Source organism: Diorhabda sublineata, chromosome 1 (assembly GCF_026230105.1).
Source record: "Diorhabda sublineata isolate icDioSubl1.1 chromosome 1, icDioSubl1.1, whole genome shotgun sequence".
Taxonomy (NCBI): domain Eukaryota; kingdom Metazoa; phylum Arthropoda; class Insecta; order Coleoptera; family Chrysomelidae; genus Diorhabda; species Diorhabda sublineata.
Genome location: NC_079474.1, coordinates 940542 through 965377, shown reverse-complemented (window position 1 = coordinate 965377; position 24836 = coordinate 940542). Strand labels below are relative to the sequence as shown.

Below are 24836 nucleotides of genomic sequence, written 5' to 3'. Positions count from 1 at the left end.
AAAAATATCAATTTCTCAGGATAAACTTTGGAATAATGGATGGAGAAAAATTTATTTGATTTAAAATATTGGAAAATTTCAACGTACGTTTAAATGGATTGAATTATCTAGCAGTACCAAATAGAAACGTAAAATATGTAGTTTGAAATATTTGTTATGAAGAATGGAAAATAATTTTTTTTGTTATTTATCCAACAATCAACTACTTTTTGGCAAACGGCATTATGGAACGTGCACTACATTTACCTTTCGTTTCGTTAACGGGTTAAAATTTCGCGTAGAATCGCGCACCAACACCTTAAACAAAAACATGAATTGTAATATTTTTTCTAAATACACTTGCAATTAAAAAAGTACAAAAAAATTATGCAAATAGATTGTGTCCCCTTTATTTATTCACGTCAAACCATTCAATCAAACACTATATTTATAAACAGATTGCCCCTGTATGTATAATAAATGAAAATTGCGTAACAATATATTCAGGAAAACACTTTTATTACTTCTTAAATCTGTCAGCCATTAAAATTTTCCCCCTCGTAAATATCAAGCCCACAATTTTTAGATGGTACTCGGTATTATAAATTCAAAGTTATATTACCCAAGATGTTATAATTTATTCGACTTGAGTGAGTTAGTTATAAATGAAAATTATATCAATAAAATCAAATTTTCAAAATGAACTTCACAAAAAATATCCGTGTTGCAAGCAAAAAACTAAAAAATCACCCACCTAATCAAATTTGTCGAACTCGCCTTCGTGGTTTTCAAGTTAAAAAAAATATAACAAGAAAATTTCTCATGGAAAATTACTTTTTCACTAAATTTGCGATTCTCAAATCAAAATTCCTACAAAATTACACAAAATCATTATCACTAAAACGATATTTTTAAATAAAATTCTGTTCCCTTTCGAATTCCAATTATACAAAAAATCCCTTTTTTGTTTCAAAACTTGATTTTATTAGTTGTTTACAACTAAAAGCTTTAAGATATTTTGTTATTTAACAGAAGAGAGGACCACATTATTTTATTTCTGAAATTACTTTTACCAAAATTTTTTTACCAATTATATTATACAGGGTTTTTCTCAACTATTTGTATTTTACGATATAATATTAGAAAAATATCAATCATATATATGTTTTCTAGTAGTTTTCCAAAAAAAATTCCGTTCTTACAAACACATTTTTTGTAAATGTTTTACAAAGTAGATTATATATATATATATATATATATATATATATAGGGTGAGTCTTCTGTATTTGAAATATAAAAAAATTCATTTTCGTAGCTATTTAAACATCAATCACGGTTAAAATCTAAATTTATCGACAGGACGTCCCCAAAATAATCAATCAAACCAAATAGATGATCTTTAACTAATTATTGAACCATTCTAAAAGGATTCTAATATCTCATGATACCAAATTAATTTTACCAATTCGTGTATAAAACTTTTTTATATCTAGTTATTTATTTTTGTCTTTTAACATAATATAGATGTTGAAAAAGTTACACAGAGTGTACCAAATAATAGTTGATGTCATTAAAAATCATATTTTGAAATTATCTCGAACTATACAGAATGTTGCAACCCCTTTACAAACCAAACATATTAAATTGATAGATGGGAGCCCTTTATAGTATACCGGATTGAACACATTTTTTGAAAAAATGGTAATAATTACGGTTTACAATAAATTTTAGCAATTTTCTTATAAATTTAACGTATAGGGAATACTAAAAAAAATTTACACGAAGATAAATTACAGTGTGATACATTCGAAAGAAGAAATATAATGAGAATTTCAATTTTGGGCTCACTCTGTATATAAAATAACAAATAATTACAATTTAATCGACTACGATGATATTGCATCTTATTAAGAAAGTCACTTAGGTAAATTCTTTTTCTTAACTTACAATAAGTTACAAACGGTTCTTTTATTTACCTACCTCTCATATAAATTTGTATACAACTCTCAAAGTACTCAAAAAATTTTAATCTCATTTTCAAAAAATTATGTTTAAAGCGTTCAAGATAATTTCAAAATATGGACCTGAAATACAACTAATAAAAAAATGTTTTTGACACGTATTAAAACGACCCCCTAACACTCTACTTTTTAACAAAATTGGCGCACCCTATATATAAAAATAATTTTATAGTGGAAACAAAGAGAACTAAACATTTAACAAACAATGTTTCCTAATGAAATTAATACTCAAAATTTATGGAGCCGAGCTATTCAATAAGAGATGTCACTATTGGGCGTTCGACCATCAATCACTGTTCGAAGAGTATGGGATTCAATTTTTTGGAAGTTTCCATTCATATTTCCGTGATGGTAGACACATTATTCAATAAAAATATGGTTTCTTCACTTTAACACAACTTTGGTCTTAATAAAAAAATAAATTGGTGTGAAAATAACGGACGCCATCTTCCTTTCAGTTTTATAAATAGTTGACAAAAAGTCAAGAGCTGAGACATACGAAATAGTAGAAACTAATATTGAAATGAGCTCAGTATGAGCTTCTGTACATAGATAGCGCTGCTAGAACTGAATATCTATACCAAATTCACGTTTTGGAGTTTTTGTAAACAGAATAAGTGATGCAATTCGCTAATTTATGTCCCGACTAAATACTATTGATTTCGTTACTCAGTTAAATAGATACGTAGAAGGAAGTCACCACAGAAATTTCCATATCTCAATTTTTTGAACTTTTTTTTATTTGAAAAACTTCAAATGCAAAATTTTTTAAAATAAACCGTCAAAGTAGAGGGTATGATAGCTGCAAAGCAAACTTTGGTATTCCAAAAGCCTAATACGAATAACCGTCCTTGTCTTCAGATCTGGCATCTTTTGAATTAATAAGATAATTTCATTTATCACCCTACTGTTTAAAATAAGTGAAAAATTCGTCATACTCTTGCACACCGAAAGGAAATTTATAAGAAAAATTAAACAAGAGAAATTTCAATAATTTCATAATTTCGTCCCCATTATTTTTTGACAATAAATACAATATAAACATCATCATCATCATAGAAAAAGACAAACATTTTCATTACACACTGTTAGAATATATTGAACGAAACCAATTTTTATTTAACTGTCAAATGTTGTTAATGTAAGTTTACGTCTGTCAATCTTGCTCTTTTATGTGACTGAAATCACAATAAATTGTTTGTACTGAAAATAATATCAGTTATTATTTTCAAACCACGTAATTTTCCTTTATGGTAGCAGAGCATGGTTCCGATGTCGATCATCGACATCATACACATCGACGACAAATTTTTCGCCCAAAATATTTTTAAAAAAACCTATGTTTAATATTTACTGTGCTGTTTTTGCATAAAAGAATTTATATATGCCGTAAAAATATATATAAAAGTGTGTGTAGCATGCATATGTTGTTAATTTTTTTACTTTTGTCTACCACGTTATATTTTTGGACCACTAAATCATAACTTAGGTGGTCCTTTTGGACCACTAAATTTTCATTGCTGGTGTGAACACTAGTAATTTTATTATTGATTATTGGTAGGCATATGAAAGTGTTTATTAATTGAAGATCGTAGAATTTAAAACAATGTTATTAAGATTTATTTCAAGTTCCAAAAAATAGCTGCATATGTATAGAGTACAAAACGAAATATTTTTGTTATCTTGATATCGAGAATTCTGTTATTTTAAAATTTTCAGTTCCTATAGTGTAGGGTGGTACTCATCCCCAAATATCAAAAAAAAATTCTGTTGAACGTTATATTTCCTATGAATATCAAAAATAAATTCGAAATGTGAAGTAAATTAGAAATACTTCCAACAAAGATAAAGGCATCTAAAAAGGGGCTGAACCGGTCAATTTTCGTTATCAGTAATAAACTCTCAACATATATAGTTATTTTGGTATTATTACGAGTATCTAGAATAATGTGATTTTAAAATTTCCCATATTTGGAGTGGTCCTCATACCCAAATTAGACACACATTCACAAAGGATTCTGCCGAACGTTATTTCATATATATAAAAAAAAATATATTCCAAATGTTAGGTAAACAAGAAATTCTTCGAACGAAAAAGGGTCTGAACGGTCATTTTTTGTTATCGGTATTAAATCCTCGATATAATGTAAACAAACTATTCTACAAACTGATAAAAAGTGTTCTAAAACTGCACCGCACGTGTTGATTTTCAAATATATTATACCTCTTGTAAATTCTCGATAACCAATGTAGAAAAATAAAGGATACTTTCAACAACAAAAAAGGGTCTATGGTTCATAAAAGATTTCTAACATAAATATACCAGAATTAAAAAAAAAGGAACCCTGAAGTTTTTTTCGGTACAGTTTCTTCAAAAGTAATGTTTAGTAGTTATCGAACTTTGTTGGCTTTTATATTCTTTTTTAAATTACTATCGATCTGCATTCGAAATTCTTTATATACTTGTTAGAATTTGCATTTTGGAGAATAAATATTGCGATGTCGATTAAATAACACTCAACTTTGTTGAAAATAAGTAAGAAAATTAAATTATTATTTTAGAATCAATCAATTTTTATACAAATATGAAGACAAATGCTTTAGTTATTCGATTGATAAGAAGGGAAAAGATTTTCTCTGTATTTTATTTATCTAATAATAACTATTTTGTACTACAATCGAAATAAGGTGTTTTAATATTAATGTCTATATATATTTTTATATGAAAAAACACATTACAGTTGAAAAGATTTGGCGTGAACAATAATAGCGTCGACCCACAAAGATGGCCGACATGCTGTCCAGACAGACAAGGATAAACGAACTTTTTGATGCTATATTTTAGATTATCGTTTGTTTAATGTTTATAAGTAAATTAATGATTCACACAATTTCAAATTATCTGAAGAATATGCTAAATTTTAATTACTTTGAAAATATTTAAAAAAAATTAAGAAAACCTTAGCATTCCATAAAATGTAATACACTGAAATCGTTCATTTTCCTGGAAACTTTAATTGGACAAATCTCGTTAATTTTTACATACAGAGATTTATATCTTACCTATATCAATAAGAAAATAGTGTTCACTTCACAATCGAAAACAAAATTACACGAAATTTTACGAATAGAAAATTTAGCGTCAAAAACAAGTCTAGACATTCGCAAAGAAATTCGAAAGGGGTCAATGAACTTGAAGATGTAAAGTTGTGATTTATTAAATAATAAGTAATTGAATATTACATATTTTGTTATATAATTTCCATATTGAATTAAATAGTGTTTTCAAAGATAAAATAAATAAAGCAATATAAAGCAAGATATATTTTTAATAATATTTCCAAGAGAGTTTTAAATAATTAATGATAATAGATATAATACATACAATAAAACATGGCATAGATTTAATTATTACAATTCACAATAACTTTATATTATTAAATATGTAGTATATAAGTAGAGGTTATGGGCAGCAAATAATAGTAATTTCCTTTTGGGAATCTGTATACTTTTAATGTTTTACGACATACCTTCGATTTTCGAATTAGTACTTTCATTAGTGATTACAGGGACATGAAAATTTTTATATTAATTAAGGATCGTAGAATTTGAAACAATGTTACTGAAATTTATTCCAAGTTCCAAAAAATTAGCTGCATATGTATAAAGTACAAATCAAAACATTTTTGTTATCTTGATATCGAGAATTCTGTGATTTTAAAACTTCCCATAATGTAGGGTGGTCCTCATACCCAAATTAGACAAACGATGTCAGAAAATATTCTATTGAACGTTATTTTTCTCATGAATATCAAAAATAAATTCGAAATGTGGAGTAAATAAGAAATTCTTCCGACAAAGATGAAGTCGTCTAAAAAGGGGCTGAACGGTCAATTTTCGTTATCGGTATTAAACCCTCAACATGTATACTTATTTTGGTATTATTACGAGTATATATCTAGAATACTGTGATTTTAAAATTTCCCATATTTGGAGTGGTCCTCATACCCAAATTAGACACACATTCACAAAGGATTCTGCCGAACGTTATTTTATATATATATATATAAAAAAAAATATATTCCAAATGTTAGGTAAACAAGAAATTCTTCGAATAAAAACAAAGGCATCCAAGAAGGGGCTGCACGGTCATTTTTCGTTATCGGTATTAAACCCTCGATATAATGTAAACAAACTATTCTACAAACAGATAAAAAGGGTTCCTAAACTGCACCACACGTGTTGTTTTTCAAATATATTATACCTCTTGTAAATTCTCGATAACCAATGTAGAAAAATAAATGAAGGATACTTTCAATAACAAAAGGGTCTAATAATGGTTCATAAAAGATTTCTAACATAAACATATCAGAATTAAAATATTTGGAGCCCTGAAGTTTCCATTGGTACAGTTTCTTCAAAAGTAATGTTTAGTAGTTATCGAACTTGGTTGGCTTTTATATTCTTTTTCCAATTACTATCGATATGCATTCGAAATTCTTTATATACTTGTTAGAATTTGCACATTTAAACGCTTTGGAGAATAAATACTGCGATGTCGATTAAATAACACTCAACTTTGTTGAAAATTCGTAAGAAAATTAAATTATTATTTTAGAATCAATCAACTTTTATACAAATATGAAGAAAAATGCTTTAGTTAATCGATTAATAAGAAGAGAAAAGAATTTTTTGTGTATAAAATGTGAAAAGCGATTCTAAACAAATGATGGGGTGATGACAAAAAGTTTATTAAATGAAGAGATAATTTCTAACAGTAACTGTTCCATTGAAAAGTCATATTTTCTCAGTGTATTTATCTTACAGAATGATTTGAGATTATTTCCATATTGTTTTCAGTAAATCAAAAGTGTGTACAAATAATTGATTCCGCACTAATACAAAATGATGATGGTTATTGAAAAAATTATCTCTATTTCCTCCAAAATAAACACCCCCACTTTGTAACAGAGCTGCAAACGATTTTCTCTAAATTGGATTTGAATGGAAGAAGAAGATGCTTTATTAAACGACACAAAAGATCCCCAGTTTGTGAATCCTCGAAACTTGATTAATTATCATATTGTTCTTCAAAGTTTGTGTTTACCAAGAAAACAATTATATATTAGAGAAGAATTTTTGAGACTTATATTATTTTGGAGCGACGGTAAAAATATCAGCATCAAAATTTGATATTCTCTTGCCAAATATGATAGTGAACCATATTCTTTTGGCCAACTCTGTACAAATTGTAAAACGGTCGGAACCCTTAATATTTATTACTTTATTATTGTGTTATATGTACATTTTGAAAGGGTCTTATTCGAAAAATCCATATCTTTACCTACTACTACAGCAATAAAACATCTGGTTCACAGATGTGCGAATATTTTTTCGAAACGGCGTAATGGACTATAACTATAGAAACCTACGACATTTTTTACAAAGTATTAATATGAAATAATATAAACTAATTTATTTACAACTTTTAAAAAAATGATTTTTCAAATTGCTGTGTCTTGATACTTGACAACTTGTTTTATAATTTTGAATATACTCAAAAGAAAAAGATATTTCGATTAAATATAGATGAAACCGAAATGCACCACTTTTTAAATACAGAGTGTTCTTGTGTGAACAATAATTAGAAGTTAAATGCTGCAATATACAAAAATTTTTGTTTCGAGATTACTTCTAGTACAAATAACATTCATTATTTTCAACCATTCCAAAGTTTATCGTCACCTTGTAAATCTAAATAACAGACATATTTTCTAATTTATTCTAATATTGTATAACCATGTTACCCTAACGTTTTCTAACCTATATTTATTTTACACAAATAATTATATATAAGTCATATTTCTAAACTGCTACTCCATGTATAAATTATTATTATTATATGTGAAAAATCAATCAATAAACTCGTAGCTTTCGATAAAATGTAATTAACTGCATTCATACAAACTTTAGACGGATTATTCTTGTTGATTTTACATAGAGAGAATTAAATCTTACCTATATCAATAAGAAAATAGTTTTTACATTACAATCTATAATAAAATTAGACGAAATTTGAGGAATAGAAAATTTACATGTCTGCCCGAATTGGTAACAATGTCAAAATTTCAATGAACTTGATGATGTAATGTTTTGATTTATTAAATAATAAGTAAATAAATATATATATATATATATATATATATATATATATATATATATATATATATAATAACAAATCGCAAATGACAGCTATGTAATTGGCGTATAATGACAGATATGTAATGACGTATAATGACAGATATGTAATGACGTATGGATGACAATTTGATATTTGTAAGAAATCAATAATAAAACTATTTCTATTAAATAAATAATTAACAATTATAATGTAATGATAGTGGCATTGCCCATTCGTAAAAAGTGAAGTGAACTATAAAACTCGGTATGGTTGAAAATTTGAGTTTTTAGGTGAAGTAAAGTTTAATTAATAATGCCGCGACCAAGACGATCGAATCTTTCCCGACAAAGCCGTGATGCAAGAAGAATACGAAATACTGCAAATGAAAGGACTGAAGAAGAAAATTTAAAAAAAAACTGCTTATTTATTGCCATTAAGGCGGAACAAAGTTCGCCGGGTCAGCTAGTTTTGTTATACAATTTCCATATTGAATTAAATAGTGTTTTCAAAGATAAAATAAATAAAGCAATATAAAGCAAGAAATATTTTTTTAATATTTCTAAGAGAGTTTTAATTAATTAGTGATAATAGATTTTAAAATTTCCCATAAAATAGGGTGGTACTCATCCCCGAATTAAATACGATATTAAAAAATATTCTATTAAACGTTATGTTTCGCATGAATATCAAAAATCAATTCGAAATGCTAAGTAAATAAAAAATTCTTCAAAGAAAAACAAAGGCAAGTAAGAAGGACCAGCACGTGTAATTTTTCGGAGTTTCCAGTAATAAACCCTCAATGTATATGGTATTATTTTAATTAATTATCGAGAATACTGGAAATTTCTCATAGTGTAAGGTGGTTCTTAACTCCAAATTAAATAAAACAATTACAGACGATCGTTGTGAACGTTATTTTTCCTTACGCCATATCTACGTTTTTGAATTAGTAATTGATTATAGGTAGCCATATGAAAATGTTTATTAATTGAAGAACGTAAAATTTAAAACAATGTTATTAACATTTATTTCAAGTTCCAAAAAATAGCTGCATATGTATAAAGTACAAAACGAAATATTTTTGTTATCTTGATATCGAGAATTCTGTGATTTTAATATTTTCAGTTCCTATAGTGTAGGGTGGTGACCATCCCCAAATATCAAAAAAAATTCTGTTGAACGTAATATTTCCTATGAATAGCAAAAATAAATTCGAAATGTGAAGTAAATAAGAAATACTTCCAACGAAGATAAAGGCATCTAAAAAGGGGCTGAACCGGTCAATTTTCGTTATCAGTAATAAACCCTCAACATGTATACTTATTTTGGTATTATTACGAGTATATATCTAGAATACTGTGATTTTAAAATTTCTCATAGTGTAGGGTGGTCCTTATCTCTATAAGAATTTTGTTGAATGTAATCTCATAAATATTAAAAAAATATATTCCAAATGTTAGGTAAACAAGAAATTCTTCGAACAAAGAAGGGTCTGCACGGTCATTTTTCGTTATCAGTATTAAACCCTCGATATAATGTAAACAAATTATTCTACAAACAGATAAAAAGAGTTCTAAAACTGCACCGCACGTGTTGTTTTTCAAATATAATATACCTCTTGTAAATTCTCGATAACCAATGTAGAAAAATAAATGAAGGGTACTTTCAACAAAAAAAAAGGGTCTAATAATGGTCCATAGAAGATTTCTAACATAAACATACCAGATAATAAAATATTTGGAACCCTGAAGTTTTCTTCATATTTCCGTCAAACAATCTTTGGGTATTTATCTCACAGAACAATTTGAGATTATTTTCTGTAAATTAAAAGTGTGTACTAAGAATTGATTACGCACTAATACAAAATGATGATACTAATTACGAAAATGATTTCTATTTCCACCAAATCGAGCATCCCTACTTCAAAACAGAGCTGCAATAATATAATCAACGATTTTCTCTAAATTGGATTTGAATACAAGAAGATGCTTTATTAAAGAGTGTCCTTGTATGAACAATAATTAGAAGTTAAATACTGTAATATACAACAATTTTTGTTTCGAGATTACTTCTAGTACAAATAACAATCATTATTTTCAACTATTCCAAAGTTTCTCGTCGCCCTGTAAATCCGAATTAGTAACAATGTCAAAATTTCATTATTTAAATAATTAAATGCATTGTTTAAAGTTATTGACGTCAACAATCACAGTCAAAAAAAAGTCTCGACATTCACAAAGAATTCAAAAGTGGTTAACGAACTTGATGATATAATGTTTTGATTTATTAAATAATAAGTAAATAAATATTAACGATATATAAAAGAAAATGGTTTTCACTTCATAATCTGAAACCAAATGACAAGAAATATTTTAGGTAGTAAATTTAAAATCAAATAAATAAGACAAAAAATCACTCACCAGTTCACAAATGAGAAAATTACCATCTTGGTAGTTGAGTATTTTCTGGGTATCCATGATTTTCACCACACAATCTTGTATTAAAACAAGGAAAACTCTTTTAATGTTTATTTTAAATCCGTTTCACGAAAATTTTAAAATAAAAACTATTTTCTATCGATATACTGAAAATTTCCAAAGTTTCCAATAAAAATTTTCAACATTAGTCACATTTTTAAAACTAGAAATCGAAAGATTTTTTTGTCGTTATTAAACAGATCCGGTATCTCTGTATTTTATTTATCTAATAATAACTATTTTGTACTACAATCGAAATAAGGTATTTTAATATTAATATCTATATATATTTTTAAGTATATGAAAAAACATATTACAGTTGAAAAAATTTGGCGTGAACAATAATTGCGTCGACCTACAAAGATGGCCGACATGCCGTCCAGACAGACAAGGATAAACGAACTTTTTGATGCTATATTTTAGATTATCGTTTGTTTAATGTTTATAAGTAAATTAATGATTCACACAATTTCAAATTATCTGAAGAATATGCTTAATTTTAATTACTTTGAAAATATTAAAAAAAAAAATTAATAAAACCTTAGCATTCCATAAAATGTAATACACTGAAATCGTTCATTTTCCTGGAAACTTTAATTGGACAAATCTCGTTAATTTTTACATAAAGAGAATAATATCTTACCTATATCAATAAGAAAATAGTTTTCACTTCACAATCGAAAACAAAATTACACGAAATTTTACGAATAGAAAATTTAGCATCAAATATGTCTGCCCGAATTTGTAATACTGTCAAAGTTTCATTATCTAAATAATTAAATGCATTGTTTAAAGCTTGTGACTTCAACATTCACAGTGCGCAAGTCAAAAACAAGTCTAGACATTCGCAAAGAAATTCGAAAGGGGTCAATGAACTTGAAGATGTAAAGTTGTGATTTATTAAATAATAACTAATTAAATATTACATATTTTGTTATATAATTTCCATATTGAATAAAATAGTGTTTTCAAAGATAAAATAAATAAAGCAATATAAAGCAAGATATATTTTTAATAATATTTCTAAGAAAGTTTTGAATAATTAGAATAATAGATATAATACATACAATAAAACATGGCATAGATTTAATTATTACAATTCACAATAACTTTATATTATTAAATATGTAGTATATAAGTAGAGGTTATGGGCAGCAAATAATAGTAATTTCCTTTTGGGAATCTGTATACTTTTAATGTTTTACGACATACCTTCGTTTTTCGAATTAGTACTTTCATTAGTTATTACAGGTACATGAAAATTTTATATATTAATTAAGGATCGTAGAATTTGAAACAATGTTACTGAAATTTATTCCAAGTTCCAAAAAATCAGCTGCATATGTATAAAGTACAAATCAAAACATTTTTGTTATCTTGATATGGAGAATTCTGTGATTTTAAAACTTCCCATAATGTAGGGTGGTCCTCATACCCAAATTAGACAAACGATGTCAGAAAATATTCTATTGAACGTTATTTTTCTCATGAATATCAAAAATAAATTCGAAATGTGAAGTAAATAAGAAATACTTCCAACAAAGACAAAGGCATCCAAGAAGGGGCTGCATGGTCATTTTTCGTTATCGGTATTAAACCCTCGATATAATGTAAACAACAAATAACTGATAAAAAGGGTTCCAAAACTGCACCGCACGTGTTGTTTTTCAAATATATTATACCTCTTGTAAATTCTCGATAACCAATGTAGAAAAATAAATAAAGGATACTTTTCGACATGAGTGAGTTAGTTATAAATGAAAATTATATCAATAAAATCAAATTTTCAAAATGGACTTCACAAAAAATATCTCACTTCCTAGTAAAAAATCACCCACCTAATCAAATTTTCGAATTCGCCTTCATAGTTTTGAAAATGGTGAAGAAAAGTCATAACCACATATAACCACGTGTTTTTTTTTCGATACTTTCGAAATATGCCATTTTCTTTGTTATAAAAATTCCAAAAAAAACCTTTTGTCTTCGATTTCGCTAGAATTTTGCACGAAGGTGTGATTTGGTATGAGAATCCCAGAAAAACTATCAGTTCTTCCGAAAAAAATCATTAAGTAGAGAAAAGAAAAGTAGCTGTTTTTAAAAATATCAAATTTGTATATAATTGATTTCGTCTCACCCTTAAGGAGAGGCAACCAATCATACACAATGCTTAGAACTGTGAACGTTGAATAACACGGAAAAGACTATTAATAGTTTCCGGCAACGCTCGGTAGATGGCAACAAAATCGTAAAATAATAGGATAAGTAAAAGGATTGAGGAGATATTTTATAGTAGAGAGGAAAGTTTGTGTCTAAAAGTTACAGAGGGTTCTTTTATTTACCTACGATTATCATATAAATTTACCCACACCTCTCAAAGGAGTCAAAACATTTTAATCTCATTTTTAAAAAATTATGTTTCGCTTGTTCGAGATAATTTCAAAGTATAGACTTCAAAGACGTCTAATAAAAAAATACTCAACTTTTTAACAATATTAGCGCACCCAATAAAATTTTCTATTGGAAACAAAGAGAACTAAGCACTTGACAAACAATGTTTCCTAATGAAATTAATACTCAAAATTTATGAAATCCAACTATTTAATAAGAGATAACACTATCCATATAGGAGTATTACATATAATATATGTCTTGTTATGCGTGTTCGTTTTTGACGCATTCTTCCCTCCTGCTATCTCGCGAGTTAATTAATATATATTTATTCTTATTATTGTCTCGATAGTTTTACATTCAAATTACAAAAAAAAACACACTCTAAAACTTTAAATACCATTTTAATAGAAATATAAATATACATCGAAATGAAGAATTTCCATTAAGCCCTTTCTTACTAAATCATTTTATTATTTCATACATACCCCGGTTAATATTTGATAATTTTGAAAATACCTACAACACGAATGAACAAAAATACTTTACGCATTATATATATACCAAAAAAAAACAAAATAATGTTATCGTTTCCTTCAAAGATGGATTAAGGAAGTAAATAATTCAAAACTATCGTTAATTTCTTATTTTACAAAAAAAAAAAAATAATTAAATAAATTTCGGTCCTAATCGTCCGGTAGATCTTCGTCTGTAGCATATTCGGATTCTCTATCGTTGGTTTCGGCCGGATCTTCTTCTTCAGAATCTTCGAATTCCCACTGAGGATGTTCAGTTATTTCAGCTGGAGCTTCTTTAACGTCTAATTTGATGTCTTTTTGTTGATCAAAACCTATGTAGGAATCTGAGCGCAAACATACGGTCAAAGTATACACTCCTGTCCAATGAGGAGCTGTAAACTACGCAAACAATAAAAAAATCGATATTATTTTATTTTTTTTTCTCTTACCTTTAAATGAACAGTCTCTTTGTTAACAAGTCCTGTAATGTGATATGGTGCCGTTAATAACGTTCTCGATTTCCTGTCGCATATATACGTCCACCAATACTCCTGTTTGTCATAAGGATAATACGGACAATGAACAGCATGAGATGTTTTCGATCTTCCTTCCAAAGATTTTTCCCTTTCGTGGATCTTCTGAAACTTTTCCCATTCCTAGGAAAATTTCAATTATACCTCTATGCCATTTATATACATTAAAATATTTATATTAACCTGATCGTCGTCATCGTTCGTTTTATTATTTGATTCACCTTCTTCTTCGGCGGACGATTTTTCGTTATCAATATTTTCTGTATCGCTATCATCGGTTTCGTCTGTTTCTTCATCATCTTGTTGTTCTTTCTTATTTTCTTTAATTCTCGACGTTTCTTTCCTTTTAACGAGATTCTTTGGAGAATCGTCCATCTTTGGTTTTAAAACGGCGTTCGATTTATTCGCAGGTTTAGATTTCTTCGTTTTTTTACCACCTAAAATTATAATTATTATTATATACAAAAATAACTTAACTCTAGATTGGAATTTACTTTTCTTTTGTTTTAACCATGCCGGTCTTTTGACGACAGTTTCATCGCCTCCCGCATTTTCTTTAACTTCATCTGTACCATTTTCGTTTATTTCTATCGTATCTTTAGCAGAATCGTCGCCGAAAAGGCTGCTCATATCTTTTCTAATTAAAGTTACAGTTACCGTAACTATAGCTCCAGCTGTTACTTCATTTGGATTTTCATCGTCCATAACTAAAAAAAAAAATCCATACATAATACTAAGTATCGTTTTGTTCTGTAATACCAAAATGTAATAATAGTAAACTCATCAAAACTTACCTTCTACTTGAATTTGAAAATCGACGTAAGGCATTCTTCCCAATACTTTCATAACATTCTCATATTCATCATCACTCAAATTTCTCAACAAATTTCGTCTTTCTTCACCTTTAAGTTGCGCAAACTGTTGTAAAGTTTTGATTTGACGTTTTTTCGACATGAAATATTTCAAATTATCCTCATTGATATAAGGTAGTTGTAGAAGAGGAGATTTGAATTCCCAAAGACCTTGCACTATCATAGGTGATAATTTCATACAATTTTCTATAGTTTCGATTGGTGGTAATTTGGGAACTGAAATAAAATATATTTTCGTAATTGAAAAAGGATGTTTCATCAATTCACTTTCTTTTGGTAGCCTCTAGTATTAGATAAAAGCATATTTTAAAATAAAAAAAAAATAATTTTCAGTTATTCCATATTGTATTTCTACCAAACGATCACATAAATAATTATGCAAGTAGAATAAATTTTACTATTTGAATAAAAGAAAAAACATTAAAATTATTGAAAAAAACTAATTTTAAATCAGAAGAAACCTAAAATCAAGACGATTTAGAAACATAAACTTATGAAAAGATCTAAGAAATATAAATAAATTTATTATATTTATCAGATATAATACGTACTTCTCCTAGTGTAGGCCATAATTATAAGTTGATTTACACAATTGACCTGCTCATTTACCAAAAACGGACATTTTCCTATTATATACCTCCTATCTTGTTCCAAAGTAAGAGGATTCAATGGTATCCTGCTCAAATGAGCATGTATTATGGCCCGAGCTTTGATGCTATACAAATAACACAAAGGTCTTTCTTTATTTTTTTCCCCCAAATTTGGGAGTTTTTTTATTAGCTAAAACATATTCAATCAATCAAAATGACATATATATACAGAGAAAAAAATTAAACAAATTTACTTGAGGTACTTCTTCATTATCTGACTGCCTTTCGGTTATTTCAGAATTATGCTTTTTGTCAAATTCCAAACTAGCAGCTAGAATCATTATAACTCGTTTCAGAGCCATGTTTGGAGTTTTATTAAAAAAATAATAATACAGTTGAGTGGTATCCAACAATACTTGATCTCCCGTATATTTAATACTTCTGTACCACCAAGTACCAACCTAAAAAAAATACGTTACGATTAACTCACGAATATATTATAAAAGAATTATTTTATATTTACAACTATAGGCATTGCCACCATAAAAACAAGTGCATAAAGACCCAAAACCCAAACGCTATTTTCTTTTTCAACAATCCATGAGGGTAAAGCGATTCCAAAGCTCATTGCTCCAGGTCCATCAGGATTACCATATTTTTCCCAATTACGCCTTGCTTCTTCGTCTGTTAAAGCCTAAAACGGAATTTTTGTATAAATCTGCTAGTAATAAATGAATCACGTATGTACTACTAACTTGGTACGCTTTGGTTAGTTTCATGAATTCTTTCTCATTGCCAGTATCCTTATCCGGATGAAGAATTAATGATAATTTTCTGTAAGCTTTCTTAATTTCACTTTGACTAGCACCTAGAGGAATTCCTAGTATTTCGTGAGGATCAAAATTGGACATTTCATAATCAAATTGTGATACTTTGTAAGCTAATAAAAATAGTATCACCCAACCGGCTATAATTGTTAATTTTATTAAAAAAATTTTGGGGCCCCTCCACGGTTCTAATTTTTTCAAATGTTCTCTTTTTAAAATACATCCCGAACATTTACATTCCTTATTTTCTTCTTCGACGTCTAAAATAAAAAAAAAAAAACATTAATAAATAACCACATACTAACCTAAAAAATAAATTGGTGGATGGAATATATTCAAACAGCATATTGTAACTTTCATATTCGGCATTAGAATTAATAAATTATTAGTAATAATGTTAAAACTTGTATTTCGAACCTCGTTTTTTCTTTTTTGGCCAGTAATAAAATGTAGCTGGAATTAAAACAAGTGCTAAAAATGATAAAAGGAAATAGAAAAATGTTCCTCCACTTTCATCATATTGAAACTTTTGACCCATTATATTTTTTGTAAATTACTGGGGCTCACACAATCCAACGTGTCAAAAATTATTTTGAATGACACGGCGATGGGTCGTTTATCAAATTTTTTACAGTTAGAAAGAAGCAGTAAATTAATCGAGTGAATAAATTTCGAATATATCGGTTGTTCCGATTATATTTATTTAAACTATTCGAACATTATTTTATCGTTCAAAAAAATGAGGTAATAATAATACATCTCTTTTCATTTTCATATAAAAAAAAACGTGCCGACAACTAAAACGTTTTAAAAACGGATTTTCTTTGGAAATGGACTAACGTCAATATTGACAGAAGACGTAATCGCAGTTAGCGGTTCAGAAAGACAGTCAGGTTAACTAAACGCCATTGTTACACTAAGAGTGTTCTTTATTTTGTTACAATAATTTTGTTTATTAATGGACACAATAAGAAGTGATAGTGTAAGTGGATAGTAAATATTAGTGCAATAGTGGACGTGACTCTGACTATTTTTATTGAACTGAAATTATTACAAAGATTAGTCAATGTCAGCAGGCGTGTCAGATCAGGTAAAAATCAAAATATATTTTGACAGAAAGTTTTGCGGATAAAATTAAATATATCGTTATTTATCAGTTATTCTAATATATTTTTGTTTTCTCTTACATAAATGGATGCTTCAGCGGATGAAAGGACAGGGAAATCAAGGTATGTTTTTATATCTTTTGTATGCTAGAATTTTTGTTGAATTTGAACAAAAATTATAGATACATATACAACTTGGAACTGTGCTCTTTAATCATAAGGTTTGTCCTAACTAGTATATTTTGTATAACTGTACTATCTGTAACAATTATCTATGTAACATACCTAAGTTTACATCATCATAACAAACTTCCAAGTATTACCTGTATGTATTACTACCTTTCATCTATATGCCTTAAAGTTAATTTGAACAAAAGTTACTAATAGTTTACGGTATCTATAAATGATTGGAGCCATAAAATATTAAGTTTGTTACAATTTTACATTCTATATAATGTACCATATTGTTAATATGTTAGTTCAAAATTCTAGATAACAATTTATACTCTTCTCATTCTAAAAAGTAGTTTACACATCTATTCAAGTTTAATGAAAATAGCTTACAATTGATTCTATATAATTTCCAAACTGAACATTAGGTAGATATTTTTGGTAAATTGTATGACATATAATGTGGACAAATTCCTATAAATTTCTAGTGTCCAATGGCCCTAAAGAACAGCTAGGTGTGGGAGAAGGAGCAGGAGGCTCTGAAGAATTTGAACCATGGAGGACTCAGCAACAAAACACGACTGCTCACACTGCTTATGGTGCTTCCGTTCCAATTTCAAGTGCTACAGATATTTACAATATGAGTACAGCAGGTGAGAATGTAATAAAATGTGACTGTGAATCATTAAAAATATAATTATTGAAATTTACTTTATAAAATCATCAGCTGTGGAATGTTTCTTTCATATTTAGTAATAGATGATTTGTTTGTTAAATGAGTGGTTGAAATTTCTTAATTACCAATGTCTTATCTTGTCATGTGTAAAGATTATTTGTATATTTATTCAACTGCTAAAATATTGATAAATATTTTATGTATTTTTGCATTGGTCATCAGTATTGTGAAAGTGCAAAGTAATTTTTATTTCACATAGCATTGCAGTTTCTGAAATCATGATAAGGTATATTCAAGAATGGCTTCAAAATTACCAGAAGTTGTAATAATTAGAAAAATAAGAATAAAATGACATGAAAACTAAAAAACAAGGTCAAGGTTAATCCTGAAAATAATTAATCAGAAATATCAAAAATAATTATCCATCCTTAAGTGTAAAAAATTGGACTTATTAACATTTTATTGTTTTAAAAGGGTACTATGGAAGTGGAGGAACTTACCCATATCAGGCTTATGGTGTTGGAGATGGAACATGGTCAAACGGAACAGATCCAATGACCTTCCTAAGCGGTTATCCACACGATTCTTATTCAATGGATGGTATGTCTTAGCAAATTCACATACTAATGATGAAAAAATATTATTTTTATTTCTTTAGGTATGTTCGGACCGTCAACGACATTCTCAACACCTACTGCATTTGCTGGTCAGCCTTCTTCATTCAATTATTTCCACAGCAACGGCGACTTCAATACTTGGGGGAGTCAACTAGGAGGACAACGCAAGTACGATGATTATTATAGGGATCACCAGAATATGTACACAACACAAGCCATGCCTGATTCGACTCTCAAAAGTGTGGAACAAGCTATGCAGAATTTAGGTAGATACTTAAAATTTGAAAATATTTTGATAATATACAAATACCCTTAACAAATTACAGACTTGAAAGCATCTATGGATTCAAAAGAATCTCTAGGTCAACCAAAGAAAGCGACATGGGCGAGCATAGCTAGCCAGCCCGCCAAGCCTCAACTGTCTATACAAAACCAAGGGCTTAAAAAGAAAGGACCGGGTATGCCCCCAGGTCCGATTGTTCCAGGAAAGCACAATATGGATATAGGTACTTGGGATACCAACAAGACCCCACCTCAATTACCTCCGGTTGTGACAAATCCTCCAAAAAATGTGGTGGCATCCACCGTAGCGGTAAGACCCGCTTGGACAGGTCCTCCTAATAATAGGCAAGTACCCGCAGTGGCACCACGTCCCCAGCACCCGATGCCCGCTTATCAACCACAGAATATGATGCCTCCACACTTGCCTCCTCAAGTCAGTATGACTCCTGGACACATGCAGGTATTTATACGTTTATATGATGATAACTTTTTTTAATTAAAATTATTTTAGGGAATGATGCCACCACCTCTGCCCGCTATGATGGTGCAAACACCTCCTACTACCACTGCAGCTCTTACACATCCAGTTTTAGATGAATTAAAAGGAAAAAACAATTATAATCCAACGGATTTCGATTTAACTGCTCCAAATACAAGGTTCTTTGTTATAAAATCATATTCAGAAGATGATATACACAGGTATGTTTTAGGTGGTACAAGAATTTATTTAAATATCTTTTGTCGCAAATTTTGTTTTCATAGGAGTATCAAATATGAAATATGGTGTAGTACAGAACATGGCAACAAACGTTTAGACACTGCTTTCAGGGAGCGTGGTAACATTTATTTGTTCTTTTCTGTTAACGGTTCAGGACATTTTTGTGGAATGGCACAGATGGTATCAGCAGTGGATTATAACGCAAATAGTTCTGTTTGGTCACAAGATAAATGGAAGGGACAATTCAAGGTAAATGGAAAAAAAAATGGTCAAATATTTAATAGATTGACATATTTTCTTTCTTTAGGTACGCTGGATATACGTTAAAGATGTCCCCAACGTTCAATTACGTCACATCCGTTTGGAGAATAATGATAATAAACCTGTCACGAATTCGCGAGACGCCCAAGAAGTGCCCCATTCGAAGGGAGTGCAAGTTTTGCGTATTATGCATTCTTATCGACATTCTACATCGATATTTGATGATTTCATACATTATGAAAAACGACAAGAAGAAGAAGGAATACGCAAACAGTCGGTAATTAAAGATAGTGTTAGTGGAAGTGGATCCGGAAGTGGAGGAGGTAGTCACGAAGGAGTACAGAATAGGGAGCATAGAGAAAGGGGTGATCATAGGGGTGGAAGGAATCACGATAGGGATCGAGACGGAGGAGAAGGTGGACATCGTTCTGGTGGCGGAGGACATAGGAATAATGACCATCATGGGGAAAGGGGACATAAGGTAAAGATATAAAAATTATTTATTGATATTATTATTATTATTATTACTCCAGTGTATGTTATAATGTTTTTATTTTAGGACCGTGAAAATAACAGAGGTCGCGGCGGTCGCGGAGGAGGTCGTAATTGAGAATTTTGCATATAAAAAAGAAACTAGCAAAAGCATCCATCATAATATATATTTTTACGGCTGCTGTGTTGTCCTCTAGTGTTATTCCTATTATCGGCTTTCTAAAACAATTTTCATTGACACATTTATCCATCAAAATAGAAATTAGTGGCCATTTTCTAGAGCATCTAATACAACATAGCTCAAACCGCAAGTATTTTAATGTCGATGGAAATACAGACTCAAATGTTTTCCCAAATCTTTTCCGTAACTCTATACAAATTTACCGACTTATGTTTTTGTTTTTTTATAATGCAAGTTAACTAATTACTCTTTGTTTAGTTTTTTTACTCTTTAAGATTTTTTCTGTAATTGCACATTGTTTTTTTTGGACTGTTTCATTTCTGGGATACCTTTAATTCCTCTGAACATTTTTGTTATTTATCTATATATATATATATATATATATATATATATATATATATATATATATATATATATATATATATATAATAATCATTGATTGGTATACCATTGTCATAAGATTGTTAAAAGATGGAATATTTTAATACTTTTCATTATTGTAGATATACTTTTAGTAATAAGAGATGTTTTTAAATGCCCTCAAAAAACATTATCATATTATTTTAATTTATTGCATAATGGTAGAATAAACATTTTACTTTTTCTTGGAATGCCGTTTTAGCTGTAAATAGTTTATTTTTTTCAGCATTAGAGTTTGCGAATGAGGGATTTTCTATAATTCTCACCATTTTGTATACAGAGAGTTGTTTGAAATGGAGAATTCTAATAAATGACATTGTCAATACAATTTAACCTTAGGGTGATAGGAAAATGTAAAGGTATCTAGAAAATGGCCCATAGTTAAATTTTCTATCGTTTTCAGTATATTTATTTCAATTGCATGTTATTAGAAATAACGGTAGAAGCAGAAAACGTAATTTGGTTTAAAATATATGCAATATTGTTTCTATAATAGTTGTTGCTTGATATTTTGCTTTTCCATTTATAATAAAAAGAGCATTTTATGCATTGCTAACATTCATGTACATACAAAAAACATTGGTTGAATTGAAAGAATACATTTTTAAGAAAACTCTTTGTTTATTTTCATTTTTTTCTAAAATAGGAAAGCCCAGACTTTTTTTTTATTTTTAATTATTTCACATTCATGTTCTCACAAAAATATTGATACGATTCAAAGAATATGTAATTTCTAATTAGAAATTTGTATACACTTGATGAATGTTAGTACCACATAAAATGTACTAACAAATTTCTAATGAACTAAGCCGGTGAGGATGCCACCACCATTTCCATTATTGAATTTACTCTTAAAACTTTTTTTCAAAAATAAAAAAAAATGTATCGGTTACAAAGCGAATCTAAAAAGGTATATGGATTCTAGCAGAGTAGTTGTACAATAATTGTCCACTCTTCGGATCGGTAATGAAGATAAATATATAACAAAAAGAAAGAAGAAGAAATAGTGCAGTGTTTTCATTTGTGTGACAGAGAGTGATAACGGGAACTAAATAAATTTAAATTTTGTAATATATAAACTGTAGTTGAATTTTGTCCGGACTATTAATGTTGATAATTCTCAACGGCCTTTCGTTCCAGTGTTCGGGTATAGAGAAAGAGAGGAGGTTGGGCCGTGTATAAAATATAACGAAAATAAAAAAAAAAAAAAGGAAAATATATATGTATTTAAAAAGAATAACATTCAGTGGGCGACGAACTGTGCAAGTGATCGCAAAGGTTTTTAAATAAACTATAAATAAATAACAAATTGGCTACTGTTTTAGTTAAAAAGAACACTGACATAATATTTGTTTATATCTGTTACAGTTTTTCAATTTTCTAATATCTTGTAGGTGATGATATATATGATAACATGAACTGTGTGCACCTTTTTTAAATATTTGTTGAGATTGAATAGTTTAACTTAAGGCTACTAAAAACATAGACATGCTATGTTCTCTTCAACTGTTGTTTTTTCTATTTATTTATTCAATAACTATTATCAAACTACAAATAGAAACTAAATAAAACTGTGAGAAAGTTTTATCAAAATATTATAAATAAATTGCAATTTTTATGTAGTACGTGTGTATAATTAATATTTTTTACAGATTTTCATTTTCATCTATAATTTCATATCTCTTGTGTTATGTTTGTTAAAGCCTAAATAAATTAGCTCAAACTTATTTTGGATTATTACTTTATATAAATAACTGGAAGCTTTCTTATCTATCGAAGTAAAAAAATTCAACATGTATTAAAAATAATTGAATAGAAGTTAAAAATTTGTTTCTATCTGTAGATATATAAATGATCTTGCCTTTTTGTTTATACAAATCGGTATATTGATGTAAAAACACTTGAATGTCGATTAATGATAACCAGTCGGATCCTGTGCAACAATAACTAATAAATGTTTAACTTTCAAATGCACGTAATTGAAGAATTTACAAAAAAGCATGCAAAATTTTTAATCAAGAAGCTCGGACTGATCTAATAATTTCACAAGAAAATTATTGAATATCCTTACCGGTATTTTTGTGTCAATAGGTTCTATATCTATATCGAAGTGATATGTTAAGTTACATAAACCAAAATTTCATATTTTTTTGTAAATGCTTTATTTTGTAGAAGCGAATCATTGTTATTTCGATATAAACGAATCCACATTTGTCAAAAGACGTCCACATGCCTTTTCGCTGCAATAACATGAATAGTATTTTAATAGTTACTCAAGATTTTTCGAAAAAAAAAATTGAGAAAGCAAATGTTGATGTCTTTAAATATTTGTATTTATTGAGGGTATTCTATTTGTTATTAATGTTTTTTTTTCAGTTTATAGTAAAAATTTGTAAATCATTTCTTGAAAAAAATGTATTTTTTCTTGTAGATTCCAGTAAATCTATTTTGTCGATATTATTCCTACATAAAATACATTCAAATAGTTCGAAAGCTGTAAAGTAAAATTGAATAGAACAAATTTTCTAATATCGTGACTTGAGCTCCGTTATTTTTATAGTGCCTCAGTATTTTAAATATGCAAATTTTCTAACAATGCTTATACAAAACGATAAAACTTCTGAAGGGAATCCCACATAGTTTAATATAATTCAAGATAATATGAAAAAAATTCACGAACGTTATCTTTTTCACTTTTTTTCTTGTATGTATATTGTAAATAAATGTATAAAAGTGTAAAATAAAAATGAGTTATTTAGTAAAAGTTGTTGGACCAATTTTGAACTGCCAATACAAAAATCATCAAATATTTCATATTTTTTTATTAATTTGATTATCTATTCGAAATATTACATCATATTTTGGTACTAAAACAACTTTATATATATATATATATATATATATATATATATATATATATATTGTGCAGTTCCGAATGATCAAAACAACGTTTTAAGTCTTCTCAAGTTTATTTTTTTTTCTTTATATGTAAAAGTTGATCCATTACTGACACATATCGAGTGTTTTAGATTCACTGAATCTGATATATATCAAAAAAAAAAAAATAGAATTGCAGGTACAATTATCGAAAGGTTTAACTTATTTCTACAAATCCGTTATATGAACATTGAATAAATTTTTAGATTTCGAATAAATCAAATCGAGTTCTCGAGTACGTGGTGGTTCAACTAGCACATTCAAATAAGAACATAGCATGGCATAATGGTATTTTTTTTTGTGTAGTCATTTATCTGTACACTGTGCCTAATGTTTTAGACTGATGCACACCGTGCGTTTGTTGGTTATGATTATTACTGATTTATTTGAGTGTGATCCGAAAAGTGGGCGTCTGTTGATAGCGACGTCAATAAATAAATCATCAATATCATTTTTGTTTCGTAGTTTTATTTCGCCCGTTGATTTATTATTTCAATTTAATAAACAATTTTAATCGATTTCTCTCCACTTTTATTCCAAATTTAGTTTAATAAAACTCCTCCATACGCCATACAAGAAACGTTTATTT

At 28.4% G+C, this 24836-nt stretch overlaps 2 protein-coding genes across 3 annotated transcripts; one reads left to right on the top strand and one right to left on the bottom strand.

Annotated features, from left to right (window-relative positions):
* Window positions 1–13431: 13431 nt before the first annotated feature.
* Window positions 13432–17251, bottom strand: LOC130449037 (translocation protein SEC63 homolog). Of its 2 annotated transcripts, XM_056786688.1 has the most exons (10): window positions 16804–17251; window positions 16315–16646; window positions 16083–16253; window positions 15814–16020; window positions 15521–15749; window positions 14892–15185; window positions 14592–14804; window positions 14281–14534; window positions 14014–14220; window positions 13432–13963 (listed from the first exon to the last, which is right to left on the bottom strand). In XM_056786688.1, the coding sequence occupies exons 1-10, from the start codon at window positions 16922–16924 to the stop codon at window positions 13733–13735; spliced, it is 2259 nt and encodes a 752-aa protein (XP_056642666.1). In that variant the 5' UTR covers window positions 16925–17251; the 3' UTR covers window positions 13432–13732. The 2 variants fall into 2 exon arrangements, with proteins under 2 accessions (XP_056642666.1, XP_056642658.1); XM_056786680.1 differs by having other exon boundaries at window positions 14281–14804.
* Window positions 17252–24692, top strand: LOC130449030 (YTH domain-containing family protein 3). Its single transcript, XM_056786666.1, has 10 exons — window positions 17252–17476; window positions 17591–17615; window positions 18152–18316; window positions 18814–18939; window positions 18998–19222; window positions 19283–19698; window positions 19750–19937; window positions 20001–20205; window positions 20264–20698; window positions 20777–24692. Exons 1-10 carry the CDS (start codon window positions 17453–17455, stop codon window positions 20825–20827), a joined length of 1860 nt encoding a protein of 619 aa, XP_056642644.1. The 5' UTR covers window positions 17252–17452; the 3' UTR covers window positions 20828–24692.
* The last annotated feature ends 144 nt before the right edge of the window (window positions 24693–24836 follow it).